Genomic DNA, 15,159 nt, shown 5'->3' with positions numbered 1-15,159 from the left:
GTTTCAGTATCAAATATCCTCAAAAGTTTCTTTGCACATGCCATTTAACAAAAACAGCAGTTGTGACATGTCATTCACTTTCAGAAGTGTCAGGATGCTCATTTTTGAGTAATCTTATATTTTATCCTTTAGATACTATTATGTCTGTGGATACAAAATAGGTATATGCTGCCCCTTTCCCAACACTCTTGCAAGTGCAGATATTCCTTATTCTTTATCAGATGTCTTTCCACTACAAGAGGATGTGATAGTAGCTTCAGGAACATGTGGGTCTGGTGATAGGGCAAGTGCCACTAATAATCACTCATGAACAGTTGCTCTTCCAGCTCATGAAGATATGGAAGATCTAGTGTCAGGGGCAGGTGTTCCAGGTGATAATGCAAGTGTTGTTGCTAGTCACTCATCTCCAGTTGGTCTCCCAGCACAAGAAGTTATAGATATTCTTGCTTCAGCACCAGGTGTTTGTGCAGGTGCAGCTGTTAATTACTCATTATCAGATATTTCTGATGCAGCAGCTCCACCTCAAAGTTCAGGAAACATAAAAATACCTCTAAGACTGAGATGACCTAATGTCAAAGGGAGGATTTTTACTACCCCCTCAAGAAGAAGGACATAGATAATCTTTCTTGCAATAGTCCTGTAGATGATAAATCCATCCATTGAAATGCAACTGCCAATGTAGCCCCAACTGATAAAAAAGTAATTACCTAGATGTCATTAAAGAGTACCTAATTGCAAAGACTTTCAAAAATTTTAATTTCATAATGTACAAGGTCTTAGAAATGAAATATGTGACCTAGAAGTGTTAATAAAAACTGTAAGTGAAATTTCAGATGCAAATATTCCATATATAACTGAGGACTTAATGGAAGCATAAGAAATCAAAAGTATACTGCTCCCACAATTCACACTAATAGACAATTTTTCAAGAAAAATTTACAAAGGTGGAGGGAGTTGTATATTTGTAAGGGAATGCATTGTAGCTCATTCACTCCAAATATGCTGTTCTCACAGTGTTGAAAAGGGTATAGAATTATCTGGGATTCAACTTACTGACCTCAATTTACTATTAATAATTGTTTACAGATCACCTTCTGGTAAGATAGGCTCATACTGAAAAAAAACTTTACATCCCTTCTTGAAATTCTAACAAAGAGTAGCATTCCAAATATCTTAATCTGTGGCAATTTTAATTATTGACTTCTTGAATGATGGCAGCACCCAGACAACATTCATAAATCAATGAATTCTTTCAACCTTTATTTGAAAGGAAAATCTGCAACTAGAATCACATCCCATAGCAGTAACTGTATTGACCAACTAGCCACTAGTGTAGAATGTGTTGCAAAGTCTGTACACATAGGGTTCTCAGACCACAATACTATAATTATAAATGCAAAGTTACCACATAGGGAAGCCTTAGTCAAAAAAACAATAAGAAACTTTTCAGAAAACAATATTTTAAATTTTCTATCCAACATGAATAAAGAAAACTGGCAGACAGACTTACAATCACAAACAGTAGATGATAAGCACGCAGCCTTCCTAAAAAATTTCTCCTGTTACTTCAATTACCATTTTCCTTTAAAATTAAAAAAAATTGTTCCTGGTTATTTCAGAAAGAGGATCACTTCAGACATTATAACTTCCTCCAAAAGAAAAAGGGAACTTTTCTCCTTGAGCAAAACAAACTTTGGCAGGAGTGTCCAGTTTAAGAAATACTTCACTGCTTATAAAAAGATGTTCAGAAATGTTGTCAAGGAAGCCAGAAAACTTCATCACGGTATACATCTCAAAAACTCAAGTAACAAAAGTAAATGTATGTGATAGATATTTAACATTAATACAGGTAGGACTAAAAATGTTACAAATAGCAGTAATTTAGAAATAAATGGAAGACTGATTACTAACAAAAAAGAAATGGTCCATGAATTTAACTCCTTCTTCACAAATTCTGTCAAAAACCTTACTAGTCACTTAAAGAATAACCCTATGCCAGCCCCTCTTTCAAGCAAATTGAAAATACAATCGGCCAAAAAATTAAAAAAATATTCCTTGAGCTGGACAAGATGACTTGATGTATACTAAATATCTTTGACAGATGTCATACCAATGAAACAAAATAAAATTATGGCTTGTTCACAAAAAATGTTCCCTATCGACACATTTGTATCTTTTCATACCGGTACACCTGGAAAGTACAAAATGTTGAATCTACTTCTAGTGCTAAGCTCACCACATGGTCCTTCCAGTTTATCTTCTCATCAATGTGCATACCCAGGAATTTTGTGCACAGTACTCTTTCAAGTTCCTTGCCCTCCATGGTGGGATTTACGTCATCATGTTCACTTATTTTCTTCATATTGCACATAATTAGTCTTTTTGCATTCAGTGTTAGCTTGTTTGCACTAAACTATTTTTGTATATCTTGTAGGACATGGTCCACAGTACTGTGCAATGACTGCTTCATATCACTAACTATTAAACTAGTATCATCAGCAAATAACATGATTCTAGTTTTTCTCTCTGACACCTGAATATCATTGATGTAAATGAGAAACAGCAAGGGGCCTAATACACTTCCTTGGGGTACTCCTACTGTGACCTCCCTCGGATCTGATCTTTTTTTTGGTTAATATTTGGTGCTGTAATTTCAACCACCTGCATCCTCTTATCCAGATATGACTCAAACCACTTTTTACCAGTCCTCTGATACCTATAGCTTCAGCCGGCTGGGGTGGCCGAGCAGTTCTAGGCAGTACAGTCTGGAACCACGTGGCCACTACGGTCGCGCGTTCGAATCCTGCCACGGGCATGAATGTGTGAGATGTCCTTAGGTTAGTTGGGTTTAAGTAGTTCTAAGTTCTAGGAGACTGATGACCTTAGAAGTTAAGTCCCATAGTGCTCTGAGCCATTTGAACCATTTGAACCTATAACTTCAAGCTCTACCAAAAGTCTGCTTGATCAACAGTGTCAAAGGCTTTTGACAGATCTAGATTTATCCTGACTACACTTTTTCCCTCTTACAATTTCCTGATTGTTTCTTTAGTGTATTCCAGTACAGCTGTTTCGGTACTTCTCCCAGCTTGGTAAGTCTTGGAATCTTTGTTTTTAATATATCTTTCCCATGTGGAAGTTTCTTTCTATTTTATTTACATCATTGCTGAAATAGATACATTTAACAATGTATCAACAATGCCAGTTATGAAATGACATATGAAGACTAGTTTTCTCAATCGGCTTACCTGGATTCATTCCATCTTCGGGTTTAAATCCATATTTGAATGCTTTTGGTGCTGCCCATTCTGATGAAACCAATATATCATGGAATGGTTGATACCAGAAATCATAACCAAATGGTGTTTCATCCTCTTTACTAGCCCACAGTTCTGAAACCAAAGTAAACTTAGTTAAATTTACAGTCTGGTATTATTGATCATAGTAAAGGAGATCAGAGAGATTTGTACATAAAATGGTACTTACTGTGCAATCAAAATAGCTGTTGGTTTAAGAGAAATGAACAATTTACTCATAAAGCTATTCATCTCATTACATTTCATGAGCAGATTGCTCAGAAGGATGAACTATATGAACTACTTAAGTGGACATGTAGACAATTAGAAAGAATTAAGAGATGGATTTCTTAAAGTTGCTTTTCAGCTCTGTCTGCCAAACTTTTCAGAAATATTTTGTGTACTAAAGGTCCCTTTAGAAAAGAATGTCAATCAAAGTCTACTGGTAAAAAAAAGTTTTAAAAGTGTCATTACCATGTTGTACATAAAGTCACTACCAGCCCATAATCATATCAGATTAACTCTTGGATCATCAATTATTCTTTCAGGTCGTTTCAATAAAAATAACATACAACAATTTTAGGGTCTTAAGACAACTCTACAGGACCTGGATGGTAAAGTGTAATACAAATTGGCCATCTTGTTCAGAACTATGACAATTTAAAGTGTCAAACAGAAACCTATATGAAATGGTAGCAAGAATGGAAATGCTACAGGATGGCAGCAGAGGCTGCAGAAAGTATGTATGCATCAATTGTGTTGGAGTTTTGGGTGACTAGCACTGTCATCATTAAACATCAGCAACTTTATTTCTCATCTCTTCCACTCACCTTCAAGCTTTAGGGGTGGAGTGGAGGTAGAGAGGAAGATATATATTGTATGCCCAATAAGGCAGTCAGTTCATCAGCAGACCTGATAATATAAATACGACTGGTTGCTGAAATGGTGTGACTGTTGGAGTCCAAGAATCACTCATACTCTCATGAATCATTTTGTCATCAGTTATGCTGGGTGAAACTGAACATTCCTTTTAAATATTTTATTTACTCGCCTTGAATTTTAATTCTTATACCAAATTTCTCCTTGCGTTTATCAACTCCCTGTATTGTTTACTCAATTCTCAGTTTCCACCTGCCTTAATGATCTTTAACTTTTATAACTGCTGTTTGAATTCTGTACAAGTTGCAGATTGCCATTCACTCTCCATATTTTGTACCCGATAATATCAGAATTTCTAAGAGCGTATTCCAGTTAATATCGTTGAAACCTTTTTCTAAACTTACAAATGCTATATATATTTTGGCCACATAGCCAAGTGGCATATGTATGAAGATTTATAGAAGTAGTACTTACACAATGGAAATATACTAAACTCTATACAAAGGAGACAACCTACAAATTTGTGAGAATAGTTCCTTTAATCACACCAGAAACCTTAGAATTAGAATAAAAATACTGGATGAAGTTGGTTTGTGGTGCTTGTCTTCTTAATTTGAATTTATTGCCGATGTACAATAATAACCAACTGACATTTAAAAATATTTTTAAAAAAGATGTCTGTGGTGTACAACCCTGGCCTGACTGCAGATTGGGTGCACTTGGAGAGAGGTGATGATGAGCCCATTGCACCAGCCACACTTTACCCTCAGGAAAGTCCCTGGTACTCAATTGAATCATGGACCTGTGGCCATCCTGGTGGCACTGGAACAAGGAAAAAATCTCTATTCATACCTGACTTGAATGTGTCACCTCCAGGACTAGAGTTTAGTGTCTACCTACTAGACCATGATGGCTTCTGAAAGTTTTAAGAGCATGAAATAAATTTTAATTGTTTTTAGCCATTACCTCAATGAGCCTGTAGTTCTCACATATGGTATAGCTGTAGCATCTTTGATTATTAACCAAAGTGCCCTCAGTCTTGTGTTTCAACACTACTACCGTTAAAATTTTTTTTATAAAGAATCATCAGCAGTGGCGAGCAAAGACTTCCTGCATAAGAAGTAACCCTCATTTACCAATGGCTTTGTCAAAGATGGTGGAGGAGTGGACAGAGGTTCAGCGCATTCCTTGCCCTAAAAGGTGGAAGAATCACATCAGCAATGATCAGTGGCAAGGGGATGAAGAATGCAACAGAAGCTACTGTTATAAAGACACGTAACATGTATCCACAGGACATATTGCCTGTAATTGAAAAAGTGTCATGATGATCTCTCCACTCACAGAAGATTCCAGATTAATCCCCCATTCAAATTTCTGTGTAAGGACTGCCAAGGGGGAAGTGACCATGAGAAAAAAGATTGAATGACCAACAAAAGGATAATGTTCTATGAGTCAGGGCATCATATATCAGAAGGTTGAACATGGTAGAGAAGCTAGAAAATATGAAAAGGAAGATGCCATGGCTCAGCCTAGATACAGCAGGCATCAGTGAAGTGACTGAAAAGAATCCAAGGATTTCGGATCAGATGAGTATACGGTAATATCAACTGCAGCAGAAAATGGTATAACGGAAGAAGGATTTGCTGAGGAGGGTATGACAATGAGCAACTTACTGTGAACAGTTCAATGATATAGCTGTTCTCATTAGAATTGCACCAGATAAACAGTTTTAGTTAATAATAGCAAATACTCTGTTCAAGAATCATAAGGAGAAAGTATACTTAGGAGCTAGATTACATCACAGTCAGGCAGAGAGTTGAAAATCAAATATTGGACCTTAAGACATACCAGTGGCAGATATGGACTCAGATCACAATCTGATAATGATGAAGAGTAGGCTGAAGTTTAAGAGACTAGACAGGAAGAATCAATGTGTAAAGAAATGGGATGTAGAGGTACTAAGGAATGAAGATGTACACTTGAAGTTATCTGATGTTATAGCCACTATAACATTACAAAGAATACTACAAAATACTGAAGCAAATAATCCATAAATCTAAGCAGCTTTTTAATGAGAGAAAGATAATTACCTCAGGCAATAAAATACAAAAACCATATGAGATATAGTGAAGACAGAGACAGGTGGGACCAAAAAGGAAGAGGAACAGTCCACTCTAAAAATAAATGAGATAGTGGTAACAAGTGCATGTAGTGTTGCAAACCTCTTAAACAAGTACTTTGTTTCTCTTACTGACAGCTTAGAGTTTTCAGTTTTAGTAAACAGTGCAACACAGTAGCTGAGACTGGTCTTTGCAAATAACTTCAGTAAAATGAAATTGACACTCACATCTCCCAAAGAAATAGTGTCCATCATAAAAATCTTAAAATCAAAGTATTCTAGTAGTTGTGATAACAGGTCAATGAAGTTAAGCAAAGAGTGCTCTTGCAAGTTGTGTTCTATCTTGTTATTTGTATAATCAGTCTTTTATCAGTGTAATGTTTACAGACTACCTAAAATATGCTGAAGTTAAACTTCTTTACAAGAAAGGGGATAAAGAGGTACCATCAAACTATTGACCAATTTCACTTTTGTTGTTTTTTTTTTTTTTTTGTTTTTTTTTTTTTTTATTTTCAAAAATATTTGATAAGATGTGTTCAAGCATCTTCTTAAGCATCTTACCACAAATAATATATTGTCCAAGTCACAGTTTGGGTTCTTTAAGGGTTTTAATATAGAGAAAGCTATTTACATGTATGGTGAGAGTGTATTTGATTCATTAGATAACAAATTAACATTTTCTGCGACCTGTCAAAAGCCATTGACTGTGTGAATCACAGCATTCTCTTAAGTAAATTAGAATAGTGTGGAATCACTGGCAGTGCTGCGAAATGGTTTGAATCTTACCTATTAGGAAACAAAGGTTGTTGTTGCAAAATACCTGTGGAACAAGCAGTCAGCCTTCATCTCATTGGGAATTAACTATATGTGGTGTCATCAATGTTCCATCTGAGATCCATTGCTTTTTCTTGTGTACTTTAATTATCTCTTGTCTATTACATAGCCAGATGCTAAATGTGTTTTGTTTAAAGATGATACATTACATTAAGTAGCAAGGCAACTACAGATTTAGAAATGGTTCCTAATCAAATTTTCACTGACATTACTAAATGGTTTAAAGCTAATTCACTGTCATTAAACTTTCAAACGACCTACTATACACAGTTCAGGACTTGTAAGAGATTTCCTTCCAACATGTGTGTAACATATGAACACATGCAGATCGAAGAGGCTGACAGTGTGAAATTTGTGGAATTACAACTTGATAATAAATTCAGTTGGGAAGGGCATTACACAGAATTGCATAAGTGTCTAACAAGTCTGTATTTGCATTAAGAATGATGTCAGATGTATGAGATATGAATATAAAAAAGTTGCATACTTTGTTTACTTTCATTCTATTATGTCATGTAGGATCATATTCTGTGGTGACTCATCAAACTGAGTAAAAGTTTTTAGCATACAAAAGCATGTAATAATAATCATTCCTTGTGTATATTCAAGAACATCATGTAGAAACCTGTTCAAGAAACTTTGTATTCTAACCACTGCTTCCCAGTATTTTTGTTCCTTAATGAAATTTGTTGTGAATAATATATCTCTATTTCTAACCAATATCTCAATACCTAATATCAATACTAGGACTAAGAACAATTTACATAAAGATATAAAATTACTTAATTCAGTTCAAAAAGGGTCCATTATGAAGGAACACACATTTTTGATAAATTACCAACAACCATTAAATACTTGGTTTCAGATAAAACAAAGTTTGAAAGACTTTTTGATAGGGAACTCCTTCTAGTCTACAGACGAATATCTTAACAGTGACTGTTGAAGCAGCTTAAGTAAAAATGCCTATTAGATTTCAGTTTTGACAGTACTTGGTCACAACAGTCAAGATTAGGTATTTTGTGTATGGTAAGTTTATTCAAATTGCACTACAATGTTTCATCCTGACAATGTATTAATTCTGTATATATTGGCAGTTCCAGTTTATTGTAATGTATTCTCCTATTCTGACAATCTCCTGACAAATGGCCAGGGTAGTAAGTATTACATTAAAATGTTTTCATGTTTTTTATGTTATACTTTCTGACGTGTTCCACATCCAGGAGAATCAGCTCATCTTTTGGGTCTATGGAAAGGAAACAGAATGTAATCTAATCAAGGATTAAGAAATATATCTAAAAACAAAGATGATTTGACTTACCAAACGAAAGCACTGGCAGGTTGGTAGATACACAAACAAACACAAACATACACACAAAATTCAAGCTTTCGCAACCAAAGGTTGCTTCATCAGGAGAAGGAGAGGGAAAGACGAAAGGATGTGGAGATTTAAGGGAGAGGGTAAGGAGTCATACCAATCCCGGGAGCGGAAAGACTTACCTTAGGGAGAAAAAAGGACAGGTATACACTCGCACACACACACATATCCATCCGCACATACACAGCCACAAGAAGATATCTGTAAACGCAAAGAGTTTGGGCTTTTGGGCAGAGATATCAGTCGAGGCAGAAGTACAGAGGCAAAGATGTTGTTGAAAGACAGGTGAGGTGTGAGCGGCAGCAAATTAGAACAGCATGCCACCCTTCACCTCAAAAAACTATCCAATCTCCTGGTTTCCCACCTCTGGAAAGGCAACTCACTCAACCTCCACAACATTTCCAGGAAACCTCAACCTCCTCTTATTGCACACAGACCCAGTCTCTCCCCTCTACTCAATGTCCCACTTCCAGCTCCACTCCCCCCCAAAGCCTCAAAATTCCAATCAACACAATCTGGAACCACAACACACTAATTCAGTAGTTAATCTTTCCTCTAAACCTCTCTCCCAATCCGAAACCTCAGTCCTATCCAAAGGCCTCACCTTCAGCCCGACTCCCAGATTCAACCAAACAGCCCTCATCAAAGATTTACTGTCCTACACTCGTACTCTCTGCTGGAAATATCACTTTGCCATGAAGAAAAATAATCCTGATCCCACTCCTAATGATCCAACTCCCCAAGACACTATCCAAATTCAACCCCGCCTGTAACAGTTCTGTCCTCCGTCACAGCGGGACCCACCTACTCTTCCTCAAAATCACCCTCTCCAAACCTTCCAGGAATTTCTGACTTCCAGTCTTGCCTCTCAATCCTTCTTAAAAAACCTTCATCCTACTCCCAACATCACCACTGCTGAAGCCCAGGATATCCGTGATCTGAAGGCTGACCGATCCAGCGTCATTCTTCCGGTGGACAAGAGTTCCACGACTGTGGTACTTGATCATCGGGAGTATGTGGCTGAGGGACTGCGTCAGCTTTCAGACAACACTACATACAAAGTTTGCCAAGATAATCCCCGTTCCTGATGTCCAGGCAGTGCTTCAAGGAATCCTCAGAACCTTAGGCCCCCTACAAAACCTGACTCCATCAACCGCCTGACCCCACCGACACCCCGCCCCCATACCTTCTACCTTCTTCCTAAAATTCACAAACCCAATCATCCCGGCCGCCCCATTGTAGCTGGTTACCAAGCCCCCACAGAATGTATCTCTGCCAACCTAGATCATCACCTTCAACCCATTACATGCAGTCTCCCATCCTTCATCAAAGACGCCAACCACTTTCTCGAATGCCTGGAATCCTTACCCAATCTATTACCCCCGGAAACCAACAATTAAAGGGAACAGCCATGGGTACCAGGATGGCCCCCTCATATGCCAACCTATTCATGGGTCGCTTAGAGGAAGCCTTCTTGGTTACCCAAGCCTTCCTCCATCTGTCCCCTGGCCAGCTTCACACGTCCATCCACATCAAACCCACCAACAAGCATTAGGACCTCCATTATAACAGCTGCCACCCATTCCACATCAAACGGTCCCTTCCTTACAGCTTAGGTCTTCGTGGCAAACGAATCTGCTCCAGTCCGGAATCCCTAAACCATTACACCAACAACCTGAAAACAGCTTTCGCATCCCGCAACTACCCTCCCGACCTAGTACAGAAGCAAATAACCAGAACCACTTCCTCATCCCCTCAAACCCAGAACCTCCCACAGAAGAACCCCAAAAGTGCCCCACTTGTGACAGGGTACTTTCCGAGACTGGATCAGACTCTGAATGTGACTATCCAGCAGGGATACGACTTCCTCAAATCCTGCCCTGAAACGAGATCCATCCTTCATGAAATCCTCCCCACTCCACCAAGAGTGTCTTTCCGCCATCCACCTAACCTTCGTAACCTCTTAGTTCATCCCTATGAAATCCCCACACCACCTTCCCAGTCCTCTGGCTCTGCCCCCGGTAAAACCTGTCCCATGCACCCTCCCACCACCCCCCTACTCCAGTCCTGTAACCCGGAAGGTGTACACGATCAAAGGCAGAGCCACGTGTGAAAGCACCCACATGATTTACCAACTGACCTGCTTACACTGTGAAGCTTTCTATGTGGGAATGACTAGCAACAAACTGTCCATTCGCATGAATGGACACAGGCAGAAAGTGTTTGTTGGTAATGAGGATCACCCTGTGGCTAAACATGCCTTGGTGCACGGCCAGTACATCTTGGCACAGTGTTACACCGTTCACTAACACCAACCTGTCAGAACTCCAGAGATTGGAAATTGCCCTTCAGTATATCCTCTCTTCTCGTTATCCGCCAGGCCTCAACCTCCACTAATTTCAAGTTGCCGCCACTCACACTTCACCTGTCTTTCAACAACATCTTTGCCTCGGTACTTCCACCTCGAGTGACATCTCTGCCCATAAGCCCAAACTCTTTGCGTTTACAAATGTCTGCTTGTGACTGTGTATGTGCGGATGGATATGGGTGTGTGCGAGTGTGTACTTGTCCTTTTTTCCCCCTAAGGTAAGTCTTTCCGTTCCCGGGATTGGAATGACTCCTTACCCTCTCCCTTAAAACCCACATCCTTTCGTCTTTCTCTCTCCTTCCCTCTTTCCTGATGAATCAACCGTTGGTTGCAAAAGCTTGAATTTTGTGTGTATGTTTGTGTTTGTTTGTGTATCTATCAAGCTGCCAGCACTTTCGTTTGGTAAGTCACAACATCTTTGTTTTTAGATATATTTTTCCCAAGTGGAATGTTCCCCTCTATTATATTCATATCATTAATAAGGATTAAGAAAGGTATAAGACAGGGATGTTGTCTTTCACCATTGCTATTCAATCTATATGTCAAAGAAGCAATGATGTAAATAAACAAAAGGTTGAAGAGGAGATGAAAATTCAGGGTGAAAGGATATCAATGTAAGATTCACTGATGACATTGCTATCCTCAGTGAAAGTGAAGAAGAATTACAGGAGCTGACATATGGAATGGTCAGTCTAATGAGTATGGAATATGGGTTGAGAGTAAATAAAAGAAAGATGAAAGCAATGAGAAGTGGCAGAAATGTGAACAACAATAAACTTAAAATCTTAACTGGTAATCACAAAGTAGATGAAGTTAAGCAGTTCTGCTACCAAAGCAGCAAAATAATTGTTCAAATGGTTCAAATGGCTCTGAGCACTATGGGACATAACTTCTGAGGCCATCAGTCCCCTAGAACTTAGAGCTACCTAATCCTAATTAACCTAAGGACATCATACACATCCATGCCCGAGGCAGGATTCGAACCTGCGACCGTAACGGTCCCGCAGTTCCAGACTGTAGTGCCTAGAGCCGCTCGGCCACCCTGGCTAGCAAAATAACCCATGACAGATGGCGTAAGGAGGACATAAAAGGCAGATTAGCACTGGCAGAAAGGGCATTCCTGGCCAAGAGGAGTCTACTATTATTAAACAAAGGCCTTAATTTGAGAAAGAAATTTCTGAGAATGTATGTTTGAAGCACATTTATTGCAGTGAGACATGGTCTGTCATAAAACTAGAATAGAACAGAATAGAAGCACTTGAGATGTGGTGCTACAGAAGGATGTTGAAAATTAGGGGGACTGATAAGGTTAAGGACTGAGCAGGTTCTCCGCAGAATCAGTGAAGAAAGGAATGTACAGAAACAACTGACAAGAAAAAGGGGCTGGATGGCGGGACACCTGTTAGCTTCCCATGGTACTATTCCCATGGTACTAGAAGCAGCTGTAGAGGGTAAAAACTGTAGAGCCAGACAGAGATTGGAATACATCCAGCAAATAATTTAGGATGTAAGTTGCAAGTGCAACTCTGAGATGGAAAAGGTAGCACGGGAAAGGAATTGTGACAGACTTGATCAAACCAGTCAGAAGATTGATGGAAAAAAATTCTCATTGAAGCATAGAGGAATTAAAGACATTAGCTGCAAGTGGGCATGATTGATATCAATGGGCTCAGTTGAAAATTTGTGCTGGATCTGAATTCGAATGTGGCTCCCTTGCTTACTAAGCAGATCTGGACACAATGGTCACCACAACCACACATACTATCCTCGCACACCTCCCATCACACCCAACTTCTCAGCTTATACCACAGACTACTGATATAGGGCCACTGTTTGTTAGCCTTATTCTTCATGGCATCTCGCCAATTCCTGTACAAATTCGAGCTTTTTGTAGATCTGCACTGAAGGGATAATTGGCTGCCATTGCCTTAATTATGTATATGGTGTCTGTTGTTTTGGACTTATCCAAAAGAACAGACACCATTTTCATCCTGCAGCAACTATGAATCAAATCGCAAAGGAATTAACCCTTTAACTTAAAATTTTTTTCAAATTATATGAAAAAAATAGAATTCTTGATTAATGAAAATAATTCTATGATGAATAGCATTATATGCACTGGACTTTGACTAAAATATCCTGAAACTTGAAGATATTTTTTAATTTCTGTCTAGCTATGAAGTATAACCACATATTTCACAACAGTTTTCTGAGACCACAAATCTTGGAGGAGCTGGCCGAAGCACAGTCATTATATTTATCTTGTGCCACTGGTGAGCACTTGTCAGTCAACTGACAAAATGTCTTCACTTTCAGACTCTAATGAAGTAACATCAGATTCTTTTCCACTTTCTGAGCTGCTAAATTCAATATCAAACTCAGAATTGCTACAGCCATACTTCATTGAAAGCATTGCAGGAGAGAGTCTGAAAGCACACATTTTGTTGAGCAGTATCCAGAGCTGCACACAGTACAGATGATACCTAGCGTCAACCCTCTCAACCAAAACATAACAGCCAGGCTACAAATGTACTACCAGGTGCTCTCTAGCAGCTGAACATGTAACTACCAGTGCTGAAATGGATGTAAGTAGGGTTCTATTTTTTCAGAGGTCTTTTCTTAAGTTGCCTGAGTATATTCAGGATTTTAAGTTCTGTCAAAATAGTAGATATGAGACAACTCAAGGTTTTAAATTAAGGGGTTAAAGACATTAGCTGCCAGTGGGCATTGGTTGATATTATGAGGTAAGCTAAAAATTTGGGCCAGATCAGGATTCAAAGCTGAGTCTCCTGCTGACTAGGCAGATGCACCATCTGTACACTGTGGTCACCACAACCCCACGGACTACCCTACATGCCTCCTGTCAGACCCAAATTCTCAACTTATAACGTACACTGCTGATGTAGTGCCTCTGCTCATTAGCCTCATTACTCACAGCATGTCACAAATTCCTGTAAGAGTTCAAGCCTGGAGTGCATCTGCACTGAAGGTATCATTGGCCAGCGTTGCCTTAATTATGCATGTGGTGTCTGTTCTTTTGGATGACTCTTTCAAAATACTCTTCTTATCTTTCAAAATACTCTCCTCCAAAATTGATACACTGCTCCCAATGTCATTTCCACAACCAGATGCAGTTGTGGTATGCCTCTTGCTGGATCCTTCTATGAATTTTCTTTTATCTTGTTCATCATTGCAAATCCTTTCACTGTCCTAAAAGTCCTTTCACTGGAGTTTTCAATTTTGGAAATAAAAGCAAAATCTGCAAGGTCATGTGTGGAGGATATAGAGGATGAGGCAGCACAGTGATTTTGTTTTTTGGGCTACAGTCATGCACCAACAGGGATGAATGTGCAGGTGTGTTATTGTGATGTAAGAGCCATGAATTGTCTCGCCACATTTGCAGCCATTTGCTTCTCACATTTTCTCACACACACCACAACATGCCATGATAGTACCATTGATCAACAATTTGTCCCTGTGTACAAATACATGATGGATTAATCCTTCAGAGGGCGTAATGAATGAGGGTCATCTTTAACTTCCAACTCCTAATTTTAAACCATCTGAACCATTCATTCATAACACTGAGTAAGGCTTAAGCATTCATCATTGTAGGCTTCCTGCATAATTTAGTGTCTCTTAAAGGTTTACTAAAGTTTCACACAAAATTTAATGCAGTTTCGTTGCTTCTCAACTCTGCCACCTTGAAGTTCAAAAACTGTGCAACACAACATTGTACTCAATACACCACTGAACAATAACTAACAGACACACTACAATGAAACTTCTGGAAGCTACACATTAAACATTGGCACGTGCAGGGATGCCAAGAGTATTTTCTCCAATACACCATTGGCCTTACCTCATATATCAATGAACCACACTCTAGAAAAAAATACATAAATACAACACACGGAATTCTCATTAAAAAAACTGATATGTTTGGGTATCAGCATACCTTAATATTGTTACCTCAGCTTACTAAATACATCATGTCAAAAGATTTGGAAATTTTAGTAGACAATGCTGCCTCTGTGTGTAGTATAAGACATTCCTGCTTCCTCACAAAGTGTTGTAATAATGTTTTAAAATAGATGATAAGTCTTATATTCACTATACTCACTCTTAATTTCAAAAGACTCAGCATCAAGAAGAAGAAAATTTCCTTTTGCTTCATCATAGTTGTCACCCAATGTAGATATCATTATTTCTCCAGTTGGAAGGCAATGTGTTGTATGTAGAGCAGTAACATCTAATTGACTTAAGTCTTGAGGATCTATAACCTTCAAAA

The 15,159-nt window shown here is 38.6% G+C and overlaps 1 protein-coding gene across 1 annotated transcript in view; it reads right to left on the bottom strand.

The window, feature by feature from the left end:
- Nucleotides 1–15,159, bottom strand: part of LOC126354261 (methanethiol oxidase-like) — a 157,355-nt gene that overhangs the window by 94,780 nt on the left and 47,416 nt on the right. The window contains exons 4-5 of the mRNA XM_050003781.1: nucleotides 14,992–15,151; nucleotides 3,246–3,389 (exon numbers count right to left, since the gene is read on the bottom strand). Coding sequence (XP_049859738.1) covers nucleotides 3,246–3,389; nucleotides 14,992–15,151 — 304 coding nt within the window. The remainder of the gene's footprint in view (nucleotides 1–3,245; nucleotides 3,390–14,991; nucleotides 15,152–15,159) is intronic.

This window comes from Schistocerca gregaria, chromosome 3 (genome assembly GCF_023897955.1).
Source record: "Schistocerca gregaria isolate iqSchGreg1 chromosome 3, iqSchGreg1.2, whole genome shotgun sequence".
NCBI classification, from domain to species: domain Eukaryota; kingdom Metazoa; phylum Arthropoda; class Insecta; order Orthoptera; family Acrididae; genus Schistocerca; species Schistocerca gregaria.
The sequence above is the reverse complement of the archived record's forward strand: the minus strand, read 5'-3'. Positions and strand labels throughout refer to the sequence as shown.